Source organism: Oreochromis aureus, linkage group 9, assembly GCF_013358895.1.
Source record: "Oreochromis aureus strain Israel breed Guangdong linkage group 9, ZZ_aureus, whole genome shotgun sequence".
Lineage (NCBI taxonomy): Eukaryota > Metazoa > Chordata > Actinopteri > Cichliformes > Cichlidae > Oreochromis > Oreochromis aureus.
In genome coordinates this window covers 39,336,721-39,360,059 of record NC_052950.1, presented here as the reverse complement: position 1 = coordinate 39,360,059, position 23,339 = coordinate 39,336,721, and the positions used below count along the sequence as shown (strand labels likewise).

At 45.2% G+C, this 23,339-nt stretch overlaps 1 protein-coding gene and 1 long non-coding RNA gene across 2 annotated transcripts in view; both read left to right on the top strand.

Moving 5' to 3' along the window:
- Positions 1-333: 333 nt before the first annotated feature.
- Positions 334-3,641, top strand: LOC120441897. Its single transcript, XR_005614360.1, has 3 exons — positions 334-365; positions 2,726-2,902; positions 3,573-3,641. It is a non-coding gene; the product is annotated as an uncharacterized LOC120441897 (long non-coding RNA).
- A 1,923-nt stretch (positions 3,642-5,564) lies between these two features.
- The window catches only part of LOC116309615 (dynein heavy chain 5, axonemal-like), a 59,925-nt gene continuing 42,150 nt past the window's right edge, over positions 5,565-23,339 (top strand). Inside the window, 17 exon segments of the mRNA XM_039617383.1 lie at positions 5,565-6,988; positions 7,619-7,838; positions 8,199-8,281; positions 10,190-10,462; positions 10,575-10,664; positions 13,307-13,378; positions 13,504-13,608; positions 14,302-14,488; positions 14,704-14,869; positions 15,506-15,599; positions 15,684-15,782; positions 16,470-16,651; positions 16,805-16,924; positions 17,004-17,109; positions 17,362-17,457; positions 22,635-22,730; positions 22,811-22,984. Of these exon segments, the coding sequence (XP_039473317.1) occupies positions 13,582-13,608; positions 14,302-14,488; positions 14,704-14,869; positions 15,506-15,599; positions 15,684-15,782; positions 16,470-16,651; positions 16,805-16,924; positions 17,004-17,109; positions 17,362-17,457; positions 22,635-22,730; positions 22,811-22,984 (1,347 nt within the window). The 5' untranslated portion in view covers positions 5,565-6,988; positions 7,619-7,838; positions 8,199-8,281; ... (2 more) ...; positions 13,307-13,378; positions 13,504-13,581.

Genomic DNA, 23,339 nt, shown 5'->3' with positions numbered 1-23,339 from the left:
TACTGTATTTATTCTTATTGTATTCTAATTTTTGTTTCATAACTTTTGCACTGTCCACTTCCTGCTGTGACAAAACAAATTTCCCACGTGTGGGACTAATAAAGGTTATCTTATCTTATGATGAAACACTGAATGATTTCAAGCTCACAATTCGTCTAATAAACTTACATCTTTCATTCTTTATACAGATTGGTGAGCTGTGATTTGTCAGAGATCAGCTGTGATTATCTGGCAAGAGCGCTGAAGTCCAACCCCTCCCATCTGAGAGAGCTGGACCTGAGTCACAACAACAACCTGAAGGATCCAGGAGTGAAGTATCTGTGTGGTTTCCTGGAGAGTCCAGGATGTAAACTTGAAACTCTGAGGTCAGTCAGCATGTTTTAGTTGTGCTGAGATGAATATGATGTGAAAGTTGTGCTGACACTAAACTGCAGACATCAGGCTGATATTATACTGATCCACACTGAGGATCTTCATGGTAAAGTCTGTTTTCTTCTTCTCTGCTTTAGTCCATTGACTGCAGCAGAACAATGTTCACATTTCAAACCTTCAAAGAAGAACAAAAATCCTCCACTGGATAATTCACTGTGAAACTCTCCAACTCTTCATTCCACCTTAAAGTCTGTGTGACACTGAAATCCAAAGCAAAATGTGCGTTTGCTTTACAGACAGCAGTCCAACACAAACATACACACATCATCCAAAACACAGTCCAACATCCAAATCTCCTCCACTGCAGCATGAATGATGGGAAAGAGAAGGAGGAAGACTCTGACATTCAGGGTTAGAATGAGTTTCATGAAGCAGACTGTGAAGATCAAAGCTGCATTAGAAGCTTACATGAATGAATGAGTGGACAGAAGTGGACAGAGATCATCTGAAGCACTTCAAAGGCTTTAAATCAGCACATTTCTCTTTATTCTTTATCAACTCTGTTAGTTTCTCTCAGTTTTCTGTGGAATGAAGCTAACAGCAGGCTAATAAGATGCTGACCAATAGGTTTCTATTAAAGGTTGTAATTTGTATCTGAAAAAGTGCTTTGGCTCAGCAGGGATCAGCTTACAGGTAGAATACAGCTGCTGGATGGGATTAGCATGTCATAGCTATCTACCAAACTGCTAACTGGGGGATTTCAGGCCATCTATGGATCATTTTTGCTAACTGTTTATTCAGCTGAGGCTCACAGGGCTGGAGCCTGTGCCCTAGCTGTCATAGGGCAAGAGGCGTGGTCCACCTGCACAGGTGAGCAGTCCATCACAGGGCCAACAGAGAGAGACAGAGAAGCACTCTCTCACATCCACACCTACAGCCAATTTAGAAGCACCAATGAACCTAAGCAGCATTTCATTGGCCTGTGGGAGAACATCCAACCTCCACAGAAAGGCCAACAAGCTTCAACCTACAACCTTCTTGCTTTAAGGCACTAGTGCCAACCACTTTCCCCCATTTCAGCCCAAATCCTGCATCTTCCTGTTTCTGACTCCAGGCCAGCTCCACTAACACTTTCTCCTCAGACACTGCCACCTAGTGGAGGAAGTCTTAGTTCCATTTCAAGCTTCAGATTACAGTTAGTTCCTTTACAAAGAGGTAGAGGTGGTGGGGCCACAGCACCATCATCACTGAGGGCCATAGGACACTTAACCTTTGTTTCCATATGCTGGGAACTTCCTGTTGTTCCAAGGAGGACTGGAAAATGTGTGAAAATCTCCCAGTCAGTTCCTCACAGCACACTTCAATCATTTCCTCCCACAGCATCAGGACCAGGGCTTTTTCTCTTTGGTCCCACTAAGAGATTTCCACACAAACACCTCATCAGTGGGACTCTCAGAGCTACCAGCCCTTTGCTACAATCACAAAGCTCTTCATTGAAATCAATGATATCAAAGCTGGAATCCAATGAGTCCAAGTCTTCTGCTGATTCAGCATCACATTCATCTTTGCTCCTTGTTCTGCATCCCCACCATGGACTTCACTCCTTTCCAAGCCAGCCTTGAGTGTCCTTTATTCAGCTCATCCTCTGCTTTACTTTTACACCTGATTTTAGCTGCTTTATCTCTCTTTCAACAAGTTTCTGTGCCTCAATCTTGTTCTTCTCTCCCTCATAACAAGACAGCTTCTTCTGCCTGAGAACATGTTGGAGTGATTTACTAATCCAGGGCTGCTTATTGGGGAAATACTTCCTGTTTCCAAAGTAATCCCCATTTTTCCCAGAAAGAAATGTAAGTAGAAATAAATGATCTAAGTGAGAACATGAGCCTTTAAAAAGTCCCAGTGGGTGCAGTCAAAGCAGTCCCTCAGTCCCAGTATAGAGTCTTTGGTCCAGACTGGAACAACTGTGTGCCCAGTTTGAGCTCTCTTCAGTGCTGTGACCTGACAGACCCAGAGGGGCCATCACATCACATGTAGAAGCTCCCCTAATGGAGCCACAACACATGTCCAATACTTAGTCTGTCTTGTTGGACCAACTGGAACAAATGATTCAAGGACTTAGTCACAGAACAGAGATTCAAATCTCCAAAATCCAACTGGCTGCATCAGGACATATAGTCTGAAACTCTGCACAGTTTCCTGTTTGAAGCTGCTTCCTGTTGGCTTCAGCTGTTTGGAGTTTCCATTTTCTAAACTTCTACATTCTGAACCTTCTTCAGCTCTGAACAGATGATGAAACACTGAATGATTTCAAGCACTTTGTCTAATAAACTTACATCTTTCATTCTTTATACAGATTGTGGGGCTGTGGTTTGTCAGTGATCAGCTGTGATTATCTGGCAGCAGCGCTGAAGTCCAACCCCTCCCATCTGAGACAGCTGGACCTGAGTAACAACGACAAGCTGCAGGGTTCAGATGTGAAGCATCTGTCTGATCTTCAGCGGAGTCCAGACTACAGACTGGAGACTCTGGAGTAAGTAGAGTGATGGAGTGAGTGGGTGGTGCTGTCAGCAGTATTGTACTAAACACAGTCAGTATGAAACAAAGATCCAGTGTTTCCTGTAAAGCTGCAGCTGCTCAGTGAAGCTGTGAGAGGAGAATGGTGACAGGCTTCAGGATTGGACACAAACACTTCCTGTTTCTCACCTTTATGGTCACCATAGTAACGGCTGACACGCTCTGATTAAACGCTGTCAACAGCCAATCAGCTCTCTGAACAAAGCAGCACGCAGACCAATGACTGCATTCATTTCCAGGTTTAAAGCAGTGAAGAACACAGTCTGTAGGTGAGGAAGACTTTAGTGAGAGCAGATGTTTGGATGGAATTCCTCCAGTTAACAGCTGGAACATCTGGATTGTTGGGCTTGTTGTTGGGGTTCCTACAGAGCTCAGAGTGGACACACCAAGCTTCTTCTAATGAATGAAAGTCCAAACTCAAACTAGGAGGGAAAAACATTTTCATCAACTTCAATAAAAATCCAAAGATTAGAGAAAGTGAAGCAACAATGAGTCCTAGTACAGTCCCAGCACTGAAGTCCCTGCTGCTCTTTATACTGGATGTGCTGCATCACTGACTGACAGCTGATGAAGAGTCTCTGGAAACACTCGTTTATCTCCTCTGCTCTTCCTCCTTCTCTCTGCAGGTGGTGATGATGGTAACAGGACGGTGTGTGTGCTGAGAGAGGAGCAGCTGTGTCCTGATGATCCAGAGAGGTTGAAGCAGCAGCAGCTTGTGTGTAGAGACGCTCTGACTGGGCCATGTTACTGGGAGGTGGAGAGGAGAGCTTCATCCAGCAGTGACTGACAGAGGAATGAAGTGCAGATGACTGTCAGTGCTGCAGAGTGAACTGCTCTGAGAACAGCTCCACTGTCAGACACAATGTAGAGTCCAGCATCATCCCTGTGTGTCCCTCTGGATCTGACAGAGGATCATCAGTGGATCTGGACTGCTCTGCTGCTGCTCTGTCCTTCTACAGTCTCTGCACAGTCTCTGTCTCACTCTGGCGTCAGACCCTCCTGGATCAAACTCACCTGGAAAGGCTTCCAAACATGGCTGTATAGATTTGATATATACTGTAGATGTACTGTAGAGTTGCAGTTTGTCACTTAAATACAGTCTGTGAGCAGCTATGAGCTGAAAGATCTTTCTAGAAACACGAAATGTTTTCACTCTTCTGTTGGTTTTTCATATATTTCCACAACATTAATATTGATCCCACCTGTCTCACCTGTTTCATGCTTTTATACATAATAACAGGACACGTGTGATCTGAGCGCTGCTGTGGTTGCTGTGCTGCACATCTTCATTTAGATAACAGAGACATCTAGTGGTTCAGAGGGAGAACTGCAGGAGGTGGAGCTGTGTTTTAGAAAATTTGTTTTATTCTTATCTTTTAGGCACAGATACAAATATCATTGTAAGATACAAAAGGTGAAATCAGTTAGCAGAGAGAACAGTGATTACACAGCAATGTAAGAATAGAAACATAATCGTGAATATGGACGTGTACACAGATAGAAGCAAACAAACAGGATGTAACAATAAATTAACAAAAAAACAAAACAAGGGGAGATATATTTGTTTTCAGGTGTCCAAATCAGATAATTTAAAGTATCAGAGAGTTTTGGGTTGTTTTTTTTTTTATTAAGTCATTTCATCTATAATTTGAATTCCTTGAATAAAACACCAAACTTAGGGGATGATTTTGTAACCCTACTTTTGTGTATGAAAGATTTGACTAAACATAAAACAATCTTCCCACTCAGTTGTCATTCTTATCTTGTGAAATCAAACCAAATGTTCTGTTGTCTCTAAATCAGGCATTGATGAAATCTTTGCTTTCATCCATTTATGAACATATTGTCCTTCATATTAAATCGTAGTCTGAGTCATTCTTTAGAGGAATAAATGTCGTTCATTATCTTCAAATGTGTTTCTGTTGTTTTGGGGGGGAGTTTGAAGTCATTGTTCTGTCTGTTAATGAAACTTTATGACCTTTCTGTAGGATGTTGTTCCTATTTTGTATTTGTTTGAATTATTATGTACTTATGTGGTACATTTTGGACTCTTTCTGCCATGATGCCAGGTCTCTCTTGAAAACAACATTTTTAATCTTAATTAAATTTTCACCTGGAGAAATAAAGGATGATAATAATAATTTTGTCGTCAGGGGAATCATTTCTCTGTAAAACAGCTTCTTATGAAACTCTTGTTACATTTCTTGTTTATTGTTTGCTGGTTTTTAGAAAAATGTCATCGTCTCTGTGAACTTAAACTCTACATGTGGTGTCAGCTATGATACGAGCTCCAGTGTCTAATAATGATGCTTTTATTATTGTCTGGTATAAGGAGCAGCTGGATAACCCACTGGTCATGAAAACGGCACCTTTCACAATTTCACTTAAAGTTTGGCCCAAACTACCATCCAACATTTCAAGTTTTCCTGACTACAAATCCAGAGATTGTGACTGATGGTCAAAGACCAAGAGGGGACAGAAACCTGGAAATCATCTGTTTACCTGCAGGTAAGGTTCCTGCCAGAGCAGAAATGACCCTGCAAACATCTGGTTATTTCATAAAAGTTCAGCTGAAATCATACTTCAGTCTCTCTTCATCTGCAGGTCAGCATCCTGTTACATGTCTGTTATCTATCTTTGTTCCTTCAGCACCAAGAACAGAAACCTTAATGAGGAGTGTCCCAGCTGAGGCCCGAGTCCCAGCAGCTGAGAGGCTGCTCACAGTTCGCTCACAGTTTATTGAAAGAGTGTCTGAACCTGTTTTAAACCAACGTCTGGATAAACTCCTGCAGCAGCGTGTTATCAACGATCAGGAGATGGAATCAGTCAGATCACAGCAGATGAAGCACGAGACGTGATGGACACGAGGAAGTGAAGCCAGCTCACTGCTGATCGCTGCTCTGTGAGGAGGATCGATGCCTTTGCACAGAGCTGAACCTGGATGAAGACAGACTTGGAAAGAGTCTGTGGAGCTGTGACCATCAATCTCAAAGACCACTGACAGAGTCATTGTGATCTTCATGTGACGTGTTTTTAAACTGCACTTTAGTTCTGAAAGTGTCTCTCGTTAAAACCTGGACTCTGATTAGATGCTGAGCAGGACATTGGATGGACTGAAGCAGAGTCTGGGACCTCAGTAATTATTAGTGCACAAACCAGGAAATATGTGAAGCTCCATTAATGCTGAACCACATCTACAGGTTGAAGAGCAACAGCTCAGGTTATCTGGGACCAGCGTCAGTTTCCACCAATATAACTGAAGCTGTTTCTACCTGTAATGCTGGAATAACCTATTGAATCACATGATCAGTGTTTACAATCTGTTTACTGAGGTTTAAACTCTCCTCTGTGCTTCTGCTTTGAGCAGCACGTTGTGCTTCTGCCTGTTTAAACAAAGTTTTGCTGCTTTCTTATGCTGGAGTTTGAATTCAGAGATCAGGAACTTAGAAAACTGATAACTGATGGACAGCAGGGCAATAAGGGGAAGTGGAGACAGGTGGGAGAACAAGACACAGGTGAACTAAATCACAGCAAACAAGACGAGGGAAACAAAAGCAAAGCACGAGGACGACAACTCACCAAAATAAAGCAGGAAATGTGAAAACTGAAACAGACACATGAATAAAGTTAATACAAGAGACTCGACCCGAGAGGGAGAAACACTGAGAGAGGAATAAACTCTAAAGTAGCAGCGAACTAGGAACAAACCAAATATACATGAAACCGTCTAAAACCTGGATTCAAAGAGATTCTTTAAATAAAGACGAGAAAGTCAGGACACATCGAGGCAGCTGAGTTTTATATTGTTCTGTTTTCCTCATTGGAAACGATTTCAGTGGCTGAAATAAATGAATGAACCCACAGAGGAGGCAGCTTTGTTGTGTGTTTGGTTCCAGAGTCACTAAGAAACACACACAATCCCCCGGCCTGGGTTACCATGGAGACAGTCAAACTTTCATTCACTTCCTGTTTCCACTGTTAGTCTGACTTCACTGGTTGGTCCCAGAGTGTCAGAGACTCGTCCTCAGACAGACGCACACAGGTGAGTCAGCACAGGTATTATAACCCTGCTGGTTTCTGATCTGATGAAACATCGTCTCATTATTATTACTGAGTCTTGTTTTTATTTGGCAGCTTTATTAACACCAGATTTATCTTCATGTTGTCTGTGGTCTTATGATAGATGATGGCAGCACAGTTTCACAGAAAGATGATACCATCAGTCAAATGTAAGGAAAAAGGAAATGATTGAAATCAAATGTTTCTATTAAACATTAAAAAAGAGAAAAAGCTTTTTGTAAAATCTCTTCTTATTTAAAAACTAACAGCTTTGGCAGCAGGTGAGAAACACATGGCTGTGTGAATAAAGGAGTTCAGCACATGTGCATCAGAGCACACAGCAGGGGTCACCTGGACATCTGTGAAGGTTATTAATGCACAACTATAGCTGCAGGTTTAAGAGCAGCGCATGCTGCAGTCAGAACTGTTACCCAATGAAAAGATCTGCAGCTTTATGAAGCAGCTGAAAGATCAAACAGTCCAACATTTACAAAGTGCTGTTAGAGGTCCAGCTGAAGCAGTACAGATGTGCTGCTGTCCCACATTCAGTCCAAATGAATGAGCTGCAGATTTTCAAAATGAGATTACTGAGAATATTTGAATTGTGACTCAGATGGCAGATCCAGGCTCTCAGCCTCCAGCTGAAACTTCCAGTCCTCCCCCAGCCAGAAGCTCTGATGCTGGGCTGAGAGACTTTGATCCTTCCCTGGATCCAGAAGTCCAGGAGGGAGAAGGAGAACAGGACCTCCTTCCTGATCTGGAGAGGCCTGAGGGAAAGAAAGCTGGAGCAGACAGAGCTTTGAACAAACCTCCTGAGCTTCACCTCCACAAAGGTGCAGACACTGATGCACAGATTCACATGTGACACCTGCAGCGTCCAGCTTGTGCCGCTGACATTATCTCCACTCTGATACAAGCCTCATTCACTCGCTCACACACGTTCATACAATCACCTTTTCCTCACAGTCACACACATGAATGTAATGAGGGGAACTCGGGTTCACTGTCATTCCTCAGGATCCTTTGATATGCAGCCTGGAGGCTCTGTGGATGAAACCAGCGTCTGAACCACTCTGAAGTCTTCATGATGGACTTCATCCTGATTAGCACTACAATACTTGTTACAGGCCTTTTATATGTAAGAATATTCTTTTCCATTAAAGCTCTGAACATTCTCACTCTTTCTGGACCAGGTGTGACAGGTGAAGGACACCGGCGAATAGGAGGACAGAACCTGAGAGCCAATAGTCACATGACTCCAGCTGCTGGCCCCTCGGTGAGTCTAGAGTTCCAGCAGTGACCACAGGAAGTGCACACGTGTGATCTAAAGCTACATGTGGGCCCGTGACCATCAGTCTTCTCACTGTGGTCGACGGGTTTGTGAGTCCCTGTGATGCTGGGAGTGTCCAGGACAGTCGCTCCTGATCGGGTCTCTCATGGAAAGCTGGTCCCAGGAATTCCTGGAAAATTCCTCCACCAATGAGAACTGGGAACATAAGTGCAGAGTGACAGAGGTGCTCAGCAGCCCTGCTGTTATATGGGAATATAACCAGAATAGTCGGCAACCACTTGAGTTAAGTTAGCCAAAGAGATGCGACTCAGACTGACTTCATCATGTTGGCAACGTGTCTGCATCGATAAATTCCAGTTATTCACAAATCAGAGAATAATTACAGTCATTCAGAGTCAGATTGTGATTGTGTGGAGGATGTAATCGTTTCCTTCAGGGAGCCTGTTGGACGCTCAGTGTCCGGGTGATTAGCTGGCTGATGCAACTACTTAGAATCAGTTTGTGAATATGAAGAAAATCAGTGCAGTCACTGGACAAACTCTGATTCTTCCTAGTTTCACTCTTGTTTCAGTCCAGTGTGACTGAGCTGGTAAAAGATGATCTGACTTTTAGCCACACAGCTGTCTGCTAGAGAAAAAGCCTTTGTGCACAACTTTCTTAAAGGCAAACGGCACCATGTTCACTGCAGCTGCAGCAAACGCAGCACAGAGTGAAAGTTGGACTGAGAATGTTGTGACTGTTTCATGAGAAAGAGCAGGAAACAACCATCACACACCCAGACACAGTGCTGGGATTAGACTTTAGAGCCAAATGTAGGACAAAAGCTTTAATATGAAAGAGGAAAAGCCAACAACAGCCAGAGCATGAAGCTCAAAACTATACCAATCACCAAGAAAGCTGACAGGCCTGTGACACGTCAGAGACGCCGTTCAAATCATAAAGAAGTTGGTTTATTGACAACATGTAAAAACCAAAATAATCAAGTCACCCTTCAGTTTAGAGCGAGTAGACCAATCAGGCACAGCAGCAGCTCTAGAATAAGCAACAGTTTTATGTATTACAAACAAGCTTTCATATCCACACATACATGTGGCTCACATGCTGTTTAAAAAGGGCTCAAAGACCCAACAGACACACAAAGTATACAAATACTTTCATTCAGACAACAGTCAGCTGTGCGTGAGACAGAGAGCCGACTACAGTTAGTAACATGGACTCACTTTGTTTCAGACACGACACAAAGTAACACAAAGACACAAAGAGCAGAAACATCAAAAAGGAGGCAGAGCAGCAGCAACTCTCCATGAGCTGTGAGGCTAACAGCCACCCACACTTCCTGTGATGCACAATGAAAACAACATTAACCTGAAGGATGATAACAACAGAAAGAAGTCTAAGCTAACGTCACACAGCGCTGACTGTACAGGCCTCACCTGCCTGCATCCACAACACCTGATTCTACTGAACACAAACCAGTTAATGATATCTGAGCAATCCAGGGAAGGCTTCCAGGAAGGTGAGCATCCACAGACAGCTCTACAACAGCATCAGTCAGCAACAATGTTACTGATCACTGACTCTTTCATCCTCTTATACTCAATCAAAAAGTGCTGTGTTCACATTTGTTTCTGCTGAAATCCAGAGACTGAAAATGTGTCTTTTTAAAGTTTGAATAAACTGACTGAACTTCTCACGAGTCCAACCGTGAGGAACACTTCCCCCCATGACACATCACAGGAGAACGTCTCAGTGGAGGGGGGACAGTAGCTCAGTTTAGGCAGTCGCACTCAGAATCGATGCCTCCAGTCAGGGTCAAACGTGGTCCTCAGAAAGCTGCAGATGTTTGGCTCTCACTGGTCTCTGCGTCTGTAGACTGAGCTGATGTTTCTCCAGGTGTCTGGTAAAAGGACGATGCTGCTGTCCAATGAGGCGAGGAGAGAAGTAGCCAAACAGGCGAGAGCCGTGAGGGAGGAACGGCGGGCAGCTCTGGATGCCCGACATAAATACCTGATGAGCAGGCTGGCAGACGTTCAGAGACGTGATCCTTCCTCAGAGTTGAACCTTTGAGTCATTCATGTCTGATTCTTCCAGTTCAGTCTGATCCATGAATTCTTTGCTGCAAACGGATCCAAGAAGCTGATTTTCTTCCATCAGGATGTCAAACAGGTAACTTTGATCACATTTAAATGACACATGAAGGTCTAACCGCTCTTCATCATCTGCTGTTTGTTGCAGCGTACTTTGTATTCATATCTTTGAACATCTGCCTTTCTCCCAGAGTCTGTCCTCCCGTCAGTCTTCCTTTGTGGACGCATCAAACTCAGCTGTGGCTCAGAGGAAACTCTTCCTCACTACGGGGAACTCTGAGGTTGGCTTCAGCTTTTTATGCTTAGTTCATGTGAGAATCACAGAAAAATGCTGATATGAGTGGAAGGTTCTGCTGGTAAAATAGCAACGAGCAGATTATTGAAGAGCGAGGCAGACAGTTGGTTTCAGTAATGCCAGTTTATTAGGAACGAGGACTGTGGGGCTGCTGGAAGTCAGGACGGCCGTTCTCTGGAGAAACCTGACAGCTGAGGTGGAGAGCAGGATTTATCCACAGACGGCTTCTTCCAAGCAAATGTCCTGAACACACCTGAGCTGAGTGTTACACAGAAACTGTCTTAAAGCACGAGCCTGGATCAGACTGGAGGACTCAGAGCTCAGGTGTGTGACGTCACATTGATCCACCTCTCGGGGTTTTTGTGTTCTGATGTATCTGATTTCTCTTTAAGCTCCAAACAATCCTGAGCCTACGATTCATCATTGTCCTGTTCAGAGATGATGAGCCTGAGCGTGTTTGTGTTTCCATGGATCAAACTGTGCTGCTTTGTTTGGTTAACCAGGTGATTAAAGTCTCTGAGCAAACACTGGATGACTGACAGCTGCAGGCTGAACATCAGGAGGTCGAGAGGCCGAAGTCTGAGGAGCTCAAAGCTCCACAAACACTTATTCACAGAAAAAAGGACTACAAACATGGAGGAGCAGCACTCCGAACATGAGCTAAAGGCTACATGCTAATAACATTTCCCCTGGATGTGGTTTTAACAGGATCATGAATGATGAAGTATTTAAAGTCAGTTCCAGCGGAGTCGGTGCCGTGTTGGCAGCTCTGATATGCAGAAACTTTCAAACATGGGACAGGAATAAAAACACGCCTGTGATGTCAGAGTTTATGAATGATGACAAACTGTTTGTTTTTAGAAACTTTGTTGATGCTTAAAATGATCAGGAAATAAAAGCTGAATAGATCCACGTCAAACAGGAGAAGCTTTCCAGTTTGCATCAGCTGGGAAACTCGCTCACATCCAGTGTTGGGCAAGTTACTTTCAAATAGTCATTAAAAATTTATTAAGTCATTAATTATAGTTACTAATTACTTCTTCAAAAAAGTACCCTTTTTTTTAAATAACCATTAAACTATTTCCAGAACAATCAGCTGTTCTGCATTCAATAAGATGCCACACAAATTATTTGAGCCACTCCAAAATAATAATTAGTGTCCAGTATAAAGGAAACATCCCAGCCTGATACCTGCAGGTCTGACAGCAGCTCATAAGCAGAGAGTGCTCGCTGCGCTGTCCTTAGACAGTAAACATGAAACTATTGAGGAACAAACAGGCGTATATCTTGTTTATCATGACTCTGGTTTTACGTGGCCTATCAGCACAGTTTATAAACTGGTATATGTCACCTTGTTGCTTTGTCTTTAAGTGGTCATGTGATTACCACGACTCCTTTATTCTTCCTCAGTCAAACAGCAGCACTCATGCGATTGTTTTGCCCCCTGAGCTCCAGGTGTTGTGCCAAAAGGTGATGGTCTGTCTGCGGGAGCGCACAGCTGCTTAAAGCTGTAGCGCCCAGATTACTTACAGCTACTTCCTGCAGCTGATATAAGATGCTGTGAGCTGAACACAGCTTCAACCGTCTGTTTGTTGAAACATAGTAACGCACCGCCCCACATTTTCTTGTTAGTAACGGTAACGGCTTTGTAACGATAGGAATAGTAATTAGATTACTCGTTACTGAAAAAAGTAGCGCCGTTACTCCCATCACTGGTAATGAGCAGCCTGCAGAGCTCTCCAATAGGGCTGCACGATTTTGCATAAAATGAGAATCACGATTTTTTTGCTTAGAATTGAGATCACGATTCTCTCACGATTTTCTTTTCCAATATAAATATTTATTGCACTTATTAACTGCACATCAACTTCGTAACAGTTGAAACTGAACATAAAAACAATAAATAAACATAAAACAATAAATGCCTCACATTTTGTGGTTGTACTGCTTGAAATTCCGAGCAGGTAGTGCAACAATAGAAAAATAGTTGCAGGACGGCACTGTGTAGCGTTTGTCTAGGGTGTTGATCATTTTCCTAAATCCCTCGTTTTGCACAGTGTTGATGGGAGCCATATCTTTGGTCAGGTGATAAGTAATAGCCTCCGTAATTTCTTTGTACCTGCGGGAGTTCGACGTATATAGGGAAGTGCTGTATAAGGTTCCCGTTATTGATGTTTGGGTGGATGACCGGGACAGATTTTCTCCTGTCACTTTCTCGTCATCCCTGACGTGTTCTCCGTTGTTTTTTCCCTGCCAATTTGAGCATCACGGCACAGCTTCTGTATCACGTGGTATAAGGCTCCGCCCTTGTCATTTGTTGAGCAGGAAGAGTGAGCGCTTGTTTTCATGCACATTACGTCCCGGATCAAAATGCGGTACAATCGTCGTCGTCTTTTTAAAAAAAAAATCATTTGGAAATGAGATCGCACATAAGTATGAATCGAGATCGCGATTTTCTAACGATTAATCGTGCAGCTACTCTCTACTACTCTACTCTCCAACCACCCGTCTTTAAAGTCCATGAAAGGTTTTCCTTTGCATGGTGAACTTTGGTGACAGAGTGCAGAGGAAGTGCTCTGTCTGCGTCACGTTAAAGGATCTGACCTCCATCACGTTCTGTGTTTCCAGCCTTTACTGGGGAAATGTCTGTTCTTCCTGAGAACCACTGAGAAGGCCATAACCACCGCTAACGTGCAGCAGGTCAGTAACTGGTCTGGGTCACCTCCTCACCTGCAAATCTAACAAACTGCACAGACCTCATTGGTTGACTGTGACATGGATGCAGCCAATCATTCTGATCTTCTCGTGCAACCTGATGTTTCCAGGAAGTGAACTTTGGCGTGTTGGACTGCAGCGGCGGCGGCGGCGTCCTGAACAGTCTGGAAACTCTGCTGACTCACATCATGTTACCTGCTCTCAGGTCGCAGCAGGTAAAACACCTCCATCCATTCAGGCTTTCACTGAGCACAAGAAGGGAGATGTTTTAAGCTTCCAGTGATCACATGACGCAATATATGAAGACTTTGTTGATGGTGGGAAGGAAGAACTCTCTTTAAACAGGAAGAGACTGAAAGCAAAGAAAGGGGCAGGGAGGGGCAGCCATGAGGGGTCAATCCTGTGAAGAGAAGCCAGTGTAGGAGAAATCTGCTGTTTCTAGTCCCTGTCAGGACTCTTGCTGCAGCATTTTGGATTAACTGAAGGCTTTTCAGGGAGTTTTTAGGACATCCTGATAATAATGAATTACAGTCGTCCAGCCTGGAAGTAATAAATGCATGAACTAGTTTTTCAGCGTCACTCTGAGACAGGATATTTCTAACTTTAGAGATGTTGCACAAATGGAAGAAAGCAGTCTTACATATTTGTTTAATATGTGCATTGAAGGACATGTCCTGGTCAAAATGACTCCAAGGTTCCTCACAGCGTTCCTGGAGGCCACACCTTGGGCTTATCTGTACCTGCTGGTTTCTCTTTGTGGGGTTTGACTGTAGAGCAGCTGTTACATAACGATCCATGATTTGTGTGCAGTGCTCCTCCTGATGCTTTTGGCTGTGAATAAGGTAAAAAGTGAAAGAAGAAACACATTAACCTTTGTTGTTATTGCTGACCTTTGACCCTGTGCCCAGTCGTGGGGCTCTGTGCAGGACGGCGCCTCGTGTCCACACGTCCGGTCCTTCCTGTCCTCGGTGGATCAGTTTGTCAGTAATCTGAGCTCAGCCCGACTGAACATGGAGAGAAAGTTCCAGCTGCAGCACGTGGAGCTTCCTGACGCCATCAGCCAGCTGAGCAGCCCTGCAGACTACAGAGCAGCAGGTATGAAGCTCCAGCTGTTCACATCTCACACAAACAATAAGACTGTTGGAAATACAGGAAACATCATTTAAAGCTTTAAAAATCAACTCTCAGGTAAATCAAACCAGTTTATCTGTGGAAGCTGAAGGAAGCATCTGACCTGAGATGACGGCTTCTTTGACATAATGAGTCCGTGTTCACGTGTGTTTAGAGGAACTCGTGTGTTTCGCTCTCAGCCAATAACAGTGAGCTGGTGGAGCGTCTGGAGGAGGTGTTGACCCTGTGGACCAATCAAATCAAGCAGGTGCTGACGGAGAGCGAGCAGATGAGGAAAGAGGCCAACGACGTCGGGCCGTCGGCCGAGCTGGAGCGCTGGAAGAGCCGCACGGTGACCTTCAACAGGTAGACGCGTCCTCTCAGCTGGATCTCCTGTAGCGTCAGATTTACAGGTTTCACTTTAAACTCAGTTTATCAAACATGATCTGACGTCTGTGGACAGAAGCTCCTCACACCTGGAACAGTTTAGTCTCCACTCTGAGACTTCAGGACAAAACCACTTTTACACAATATGACTTTCTGTTATTTCTCTTTCTGCTCTTTAAAGTTGAAATGTTCCAAAATATTCATGTGTTTGTTTGTTTGTATCATAGTTTTTAACCCTTTCATGCATGAATTATGACGACATCAATCAGGATTCTTTCTTTAGTATTTTTATTCATCTTTAGGGATGAAAAAAAGATTTTTGAACTTCATTTTTTTTAAACATGTATTTTTCCATCTTGGTTTGAAGAAATGTTTTGTGCACTTACACTGGCTGACCAGTAGGTGGCAGGTATGGAGCCACACATCAGAGTCCAATGTAGAGGTTTATGTGCAAGTACGACATCAACACTGACACCAATACAAACAGCCTTTGAACAGCTGTAACTGTAACTGTGTGTGTGTGTGTGTGTGTGTGTGTGTGTGTGTGTGTGTGTGTGTGTGTGTGTGTGTGTGTGTGTGTGTGTGTGTGTGTGTGTGTGTGTGTGTGTGTGTCAGTCTGTTGGAGGAAGTGAAGGGCTCTCAGGTGAAGAGGACTCTGGGGGTCCTGCAGGTGGCTCAGTCTCGGTGCCTGCGTGCCTGGAGAGATCTGGTCAGCAGTTTATTTCCTGTTCAGTTCACAGCTGTTGTCTCGACGATGATGATGTCATCACTGATCGATTTATTGATTTATCAGGACAGAGACATCACTGTGGTGGCCAACGAGGCAAAGGACAACGTCAAGTATCTTTACACCCTCAACAAGTTCTTTGGATCTGTGGGAAAATCCACTCCTGTGAGAAAAACACTCTTCATGTCTTTCTGTATAAAACCGTCTGCAGCTGTTTGAGTCCTTCATGATTGTGAGGAACAGAAAACAGTGAAGACATCGTCACACATCATTCACAGAGAGGCTGTAGTCACAATCACAGCTGAGACAAAGGCCTGTCTGTAACTTAAGAAGAAGAAAGAATTAAAGTGACTGTTAAAAAACTAAAGACTTCTTTTCTTTTCTCAGTTTCAGACTTTTAAAAATGTTTAAAAAGCTCAAAGAGACAAACAGGTTTCATCAGGACAGAGATCACAGCTCAGTCTGAGATGTTCCAGCTCTGATTTATCAGCAGGATTTCTCTGATTGATCTTTTTTATTAGTTTGTATTTTCTGGGATGGTGAATTTGTCAGTTTGTGCTGATGAGTCGGGTGTTTCACCTCCACCAGCTTCTTTTTTAATGGGTTTTTATTATTTCTTCTTTTGCATCGGGTCTGATGACAAACCTTTTTCTTGTTACTGGATCAGATATGGTGGATACAGGATTCTCCAGCTCAGCCTGAATGTGCATTGATTTGATCTCTACATGTCAGTGATGAGGCTGCTGTGTGTTCCTGCTGTGTCAGCAGCTTTGTTTCCCACACTGAAGCTCGTATCAGTCACCGGACAAACCGTCTCTCATCCTCCGTCTTCCTTTTCTCCCGGCCCCACAGACCAGGATGCTGGAGCACATTCCCAGTCTGATGAACGGCATCAAGATGATCCACGTGGTGTCCCAGTACTACAACACCTCAGAGAGGATGAGCTCACTGCTGCTCAAGGTCACCAACCAGATGATCAGCACCTGCAGGAGCTACCTGCTGCAGGGCGTGAGGCGTGTCTGGGAGCACAGCAGGTACCGCAGCACACCTGAAACTTACATTAGACTTAAACTTCTGTTCAGCGCAGATCTTCATAGAGTTTAGACTCAGACTAACAAATGGACTCAGCAACGTGTGTGTGCGTGTGTGTGTGTGTGTGTGTGTGTGTGTGTGTGTGTGTGTGTCAGGCCGGTGCTGCTGCAGAGAATCTCTGACTGCTGTAATCTGAATGCAGCGTATCAGCGAAGCTTCCACAGCGTCAGAGACAAACTGAGAGAAAACCCTGAGAACAGACAGTTTGACTTCAGGTGATCAGTAACTGACTCTGAGTCAGAGCGTGTCAGCAGCGTCACGCTAACCTTTACAAACGTGTGTGCGTGTTTTCAGTGAGAACTACATCTTCGGGAAGTTTGACTCTTTCTGCCGCCGTCTGGAGAAGATGGCCGACATGGCGTCCACGCTGGAGAGCCTGGCTGCTCTGCAGAGCATGAAGGTGGATGATTGTCAGATTAGAAACAAGTGACTCCATCAAATATTCATCAATGCACAATAATAATCATAATAAGACATTTATAATATAAAAATGGTCAATGCAAAGCTACAGTGATGAATGGACATTTGTAATGATTTTGTATAAATGTATTTCCTCCTTTTATTATTTATTAATTCTGTCAAAAGTCTATTTTCCAGTTCTTCCATTTCAGTGTGACAGAAATGAGACAAACTGAGCTCAGGTGTGTTTCAGGTGGAGGGCATGGAGAAGATCTGTGTTCGCTACCAGACCATCGTCTCCACAACTGAATCCAAGACCTATGACGTCCTGGATCACCGCAAACTGGAGGTGATTTCAAATCTATATTCTTTAAACACATTAATCACTTTTATTATATACGGGAAAAAATCACAGAAACAGACAAAAATGATAAAGTGAAAACACAACTCCAAAAAACTCCTGTTCCCAACCGAACCCTGGTGACACAAAAACACAGTTCAGAGGTCATCCCAGTGAGCGAGATATCTTCACAATAATTATTATTTCACTAGCAGGGACCATATCCTTGGTAACGATGGGCGATGAGGGATGAGGAAGTGTGAATAGTGCTGCGGTTTGGGGAAGGCCTTGAAGGGGACTGGCGACGGCTCTCGGGCTGGGCAGATCCCCCAAAGATGGTATCCCCTACAGGAGCGAAGACCGGGCATTACGAAGGTTTTGGAGATTGTTGTGAATGTATAACAGGTAGGCTTGTGATGACCATTGACCCAGGAGCTTGATTAAGTGGTCGGGGATTCCTTTGCGGGAGGCAGAAGTCGTGGCATAGGTGAGGAAGGGATGGCCAGAGAAGAGATTTGGAGGAATCCCGGAAGACGAGAACACTTGGCGAAAGTGTGAGAGGAACCATGTCCTGGTTGGGGCGTGGCCAGATTCGGTGATGAACAGAGGATCTGAAGGTAAGGTGTGCTGAGATTTTCTGAGGTCGAGGTGATGGGTTAGTGATATAATAGGCATCCCTCCACTTGACTCTGAACAGGTGCCAGAAGTCGGGGTGAATCGCCAAGACTTTAAAGGCACTTGTGATGTCGGCTTTAGATAGCCATGCGCCTTAATGAGAGAAATGGCATGTTTCACTGTTGAGTATTTGAGAGAGTAGTCGTCGCTGGGAATGAGGCTATTTATGCTTGGAATCTGACTGCAGTGGGGAGCAGAAAGATCGATGATGATGCGCTTTTTGCCTGAATATTTCCTGGTGGCGATGCCCAGAGGGTTGATGCAAAAGAGGGGGAAGGGAGGTTCGGGGAAGGGTCCGATCATGAAACCCTTCCTGACTTCCTTGACGAGCAGGCTGTCAACGGTTTCTGGGTCTTTGAATGCTGACTGCAGGTTTTTGCAAGTGCAAGAAACTGATGGCTGGGTGACGATCCCTGGGTGGAAGCCTTCCGAGAAACCTTTTACTAAGAAGTTGACGAAGTCTGTGTTAGGGTTGATTTTTTTAAGGCGTCTTCTAGTGCCGGAATGTGGATGGGTGTGGACACTGACAAAGCTAGTCATGGCTTGGTGGGGTTGTGGGGGCATGCAGGGCGGGAATGACCGCCGCCGCAAAGGGGAGCAGCAGTGAAGATAGCGGCATTGAGGCAAGGAACAGCCGGAGTCGTTGAAGTTATTGTAAATGGTACGACCTCCGAGGTGCATGATGGGCTTGCCCCGCCTGTCTGAACCGTGAGGTGAAGGCATGCTGGGGCTGGAGATTGTGTTTAGAAGGCTCTGGTACGGGAGCTGTGGTCAAGCGGGAGAGAACAGAAGGACGGCGCAAGGGCTGTGGATCGTTTTGGGCTGGGACTATGCAGGCGGAAGCGGGATGTGAAGGGGCGCCGCATGACTTACAGGAGAGAGAAGAATGGGCGGCAAAGACGCGGCAGTAGATTTCCTGATTGAGACTGCCCCAGAACGTGTCTTGGTTAAACTGCTGAAGGCGAGCAGCTGCCTGAGAAGCAAACTGGATGTGGTACTGATAGAATCCGGTGCCGCCAAATTGTAATGCGAGGTCGAGAATAATGGTCAGATAGGAGTCAAACTCTGGTCTTCAGGAGGGCAAAGCGGTGCAGAGGACGTCTCTGTATAACGAGAAGGCTAGAGCAAACTCGACCAGAGTGAGCTCTTTTGACCGAGAAGGGGCCACACCACGTATAATAATGGAACCGTCATGGCCATCAATCACCCTAGGAAGAGCAGGTTGCGTGAGAGGAGGAAGAATGAGCTCGGCTAAATCTATGTTTTTACCGGCGATGATGTGTTGGTGAAGATTAGCAGATACAGGAGAAGGCTTTGGGGCCGGTGGGTTGGGAGGAAGAATTGCTGTGGCCAGCGAAAACTGGGCAGTGTTAACTTGAAGAAATGGAGCCTGGGCAAAAGGCTAGGCCATGTGCAGCTCTGAACTTCACCAATGGGAGGAGGAAAGGCTGCTGGGTTGGAGGGATGAACGATTGGTTGTGGGAATGTTAGCTGAAATACAGTGGGAAGGAGCGAATGTGAGAGGACCTGGCAACCCTGTACTGAGGTTACCTGTACTGTTTAGCAGAGGAGGAATGAGTGGCTGAAAACCTGGCATCCCGGTGCCGAGGTTGGTGGCAGAGTTTAGCAATGGAGGAATATGTGGCTGAGGCCTGGCAACTCGGTGCCGAGAGGGTTTGTTGGGGTGAGCTGCGAAGCGGGGATTGGGGCACGCAGAACTGGCAACCCTAGATGAGTGTCACGCTGAGTGGGAGGAGCAGCTGAGGAGGGAGTATGCGGAGTGGTGGCGAGCTGCAGCTGTAGCTGGCTGGGTGAGGCTGAAAGGAGCGAGGAAGCGTTGTTAATGGAGGCGCAAGCTTCGTTTGTGCCCGGGAGAGGATTAACTCTGTTTGGTGAATGAGAGCGGGAGCGCTGAGATGTTAAGAAGAAACAGAATAATGTAGCCTTGTTATCGGATCAACGAAAGCGGATACCTCTCTCTTTTGGAACTCGTTGGAGACGGGCGAGGGTCCAGTCAGACACCTTCGTGGGCAAAGAATCTTTGGGAGACCTCACCAGAGCGTGGGAACGGCGGCGAAACCTCAGAGTTGAACGCTGAGATCGATCGTGTTTCCGGGAAGCTCTGCGGGGCTGGAGACATGCCTCAGGGTGATCCGGAGTGGAGCTCTGCCCAGAACTTTTACTGGGAGGGGATCGTCCTCTAGTAGCAGATCGGAGGTTGTAGTTTTGCGGGAAAGGGGAGCGACCGGAGACGCTGTATTGTTGGAGCAGAGAGAGGAGTTCCGGGGAATGTGAATGGCAGACCTGACGGCTGCGTGGCGAGGACGGCTGCTGGAAGGCGCACCAGATGGGCCGGCTGTAATAGGGCACTCCGCGGCGGCTCCACTAGGAAGATCGGTTCGCAGATCCCGAACTGCCAGGGGAAAATCAGGTGGAGAAAGAGTGAGGTCTTGGTCCGATGGGCTGAGCGACAGGACATCCATGATGATGAGCCAAAGGGTGAGTGGGAATCAAGCTCTTAGAATTTGCGAGGCGTCTGGCGACGAGGGGTGTTCGCATGAAAATGAGAACAGCAGGTATTGGAGAAGGGTTTTTTTTATAGCCTGAGGCCGGAGGGGGCGTGAAGGAGGAGTGGTCCCGCTCCTAAAATTCAGATGATATCTCAACTAGAATTAGTTAGACTGAAGAATCCCACGCCGACTGGAACTCAGCCACACTCTTAAACACGGCTCTCCTGACGAGCGTACTCTGCTGCAGATGGCGAGCGTCAGGTGTGGATGCCTCCGGCGCAGGAACACTTCTGAGGCCGCTCAGGCAAAACATCCCAGAGCACACACACAGATAAACATGAACAGACGGGTGGAAAACAGTGAAAACCACAAAAACACCTTAGTCCTGGTTACCAGACCCAGGCCCTGACAGGAACAGGACTTTATTGGTTTTACAGGGACAACTTTTATCAGAAGAATATGATTGTGAAGCTTCTCTCACAGTGAGGCTGAATGAGCCAATAACAGCTAATAACACAGTAACAGGTACGTTTCATGTCTTTATTGGACTCTGAGTAATCACACTCTGACCTCACAGAGCAGCTGGATAAACAAAGAGAACTTTTACTAACTGGTAGAAACACCTTTGAACACAACAGCCTCCATCAGACGTCAGAACAGTCGTTTCCTTCCTGGTCTCCTAACACGAGCACCATTCTTATCAGGTATTTATCAGACTGTAGTCATGCAGTCACACATGTTATCCAGCATGTGCTTCACTGTAGTGTCTCTGTGCACCAGTATGCACGCTCACAAACATCTGGCAGGCACATGGTCCACAGGTCACACACCCTTACACACTCACAGATGTGGACATTATAACACTCCTCATAGAGACATAGCTGAACCAAAGCTCACATAGAGAGGAAACCAGTGTGCAAGTGTAACACGTGCTTAGTATAGTAAGGTTAAGCTTATCGACTAGATTCGAGAGGAGTAAAATAAATTTAAGAGAATTGAGTGTTGAACAGCCGGTAGGTTTATTACAATGTTACAATGGTGCAATAAACCAATGTAAACAACAAGAAAATTATACCGAAGATCGACAGAGAAGAGCGCTCTTTTAAAAATAATAACAACAAAATAAAATAAAATAAAATGAGTAGTCTCTTTAGACCTGACTCCAGATGAGCAGGATATTGGGAGTTCAATAGTTTCCAGAGAAACGATCCGTATGGAGGAAGCAGTTTTTGCTCTTGCTTATCTGAAATCCTGCGATCTGAAATAATTCAGACTGTAGCTCTACTCCTGCATCCAGAACAGCTGGCCACACTGCTTTTGGATTCACCAAGAGTTTTCACAGGGTCTGGCTCGCCATCCATATCCAGAACCACTTCAGATCCAGGATCACAAAAAACCAGTCGGAGTTCCCAAGAACAAACACACGCTCTGCCTGGTTTTGGTCGAGAGTAAAACACATAAAGGCCTCGTGTAGCTTGTTAATTGCTCTCGGGTGTCTTGCTCCGTTTTGCCTAGCTTAATGCAGCAGCGTCCTTTTGTTGCATTCACTGAACTACGGAAAATCAGTGTGTTCAAGGGGTGTCGGAAATAATAATACAAGGTAAAAAACAAAAAATACTAGTAACCATGTCTATAGGGGTTACACCGGTTTAACCATGAAGGTTATTGATGGATGTTACCAACTCAAAGCTGAACTGAACAGTCCTGAAAGTCAGAAGTTCTCTTACTGTGGAGCGATGCAAGTCTTTGAAATGCTTTCAGGGCTTTCTACCAGTCTGATCTTCCTGAAACGCTCCACTCCATTTGCTTTAAGAGAAGTCAGTGTGGTCAGTAAAAACACAACAACAGTGTGTGTTTAGTTCAGACAGCGTGTGTTTCTGTCTAATTATGTCTTAGATGATGATCAGAAATAACTCAGTGGTTCCAGAGGCTTCAGCTTACCTCGCTCTTCCAGCTGTTACGAGTTGTGGTTCAGTCCTGAGGAAGCTCTGTGTGTCTCAGTTTGACAGGGACTATGCAGACTTCCAGCTCCAGGTTCAGAGTGTGTTCCAGTGTCTTCGGTCTCTGCTGGACGTCTGGTTCAGCCGGTCTGTCTCTGTGAGTTCACACAATCAGAACTGAAACCGACTTCTTATCGTATCAAACACACAGAACTGAAACAATGTGTCTGGATTCAGACGCAGAGATTGCTGGAACTATTGGCCATGTTTGAGTCGGGTCCGCTGGCTCGCTTGGACCTGAGGCAGTACTACCTGCTGCTGCTGCAGCGCTACAGCCGAGATCTGGAGCTGCTGAGGAAGACCTACCAGAAACACAAGGACCGGCCGCCCATCGGACGCAACCTGCCGCCGGTACTTACACCTGCTCACCCCGTGCTCACAAACACCAGCAGGAAATTCACTAGTTTAAATCCGAGTGTCAAACTCCAGTCCTGGAGGGCCGGCATCCTGAAACTTTTCATGTGTCCTTGCTGCAACACACCTGAATACATTAGCAGGTCATTAACAAGAGTCTATAGAACCTGACTGCATGCTGAGATGGCAACTCCTAACCCTACTCAAGGGAATTAAAGTGTTTGTTCATTCACTCAGGAGCTGCTGTAACATGAATCAAATGGCTGAATTACCTCCTCAACATGCAGTCAGGTTCTATAGAGTCTTGTTAATGACCTGCTAATGTATTCAGGTGTGTTGCAGCAGGGACACA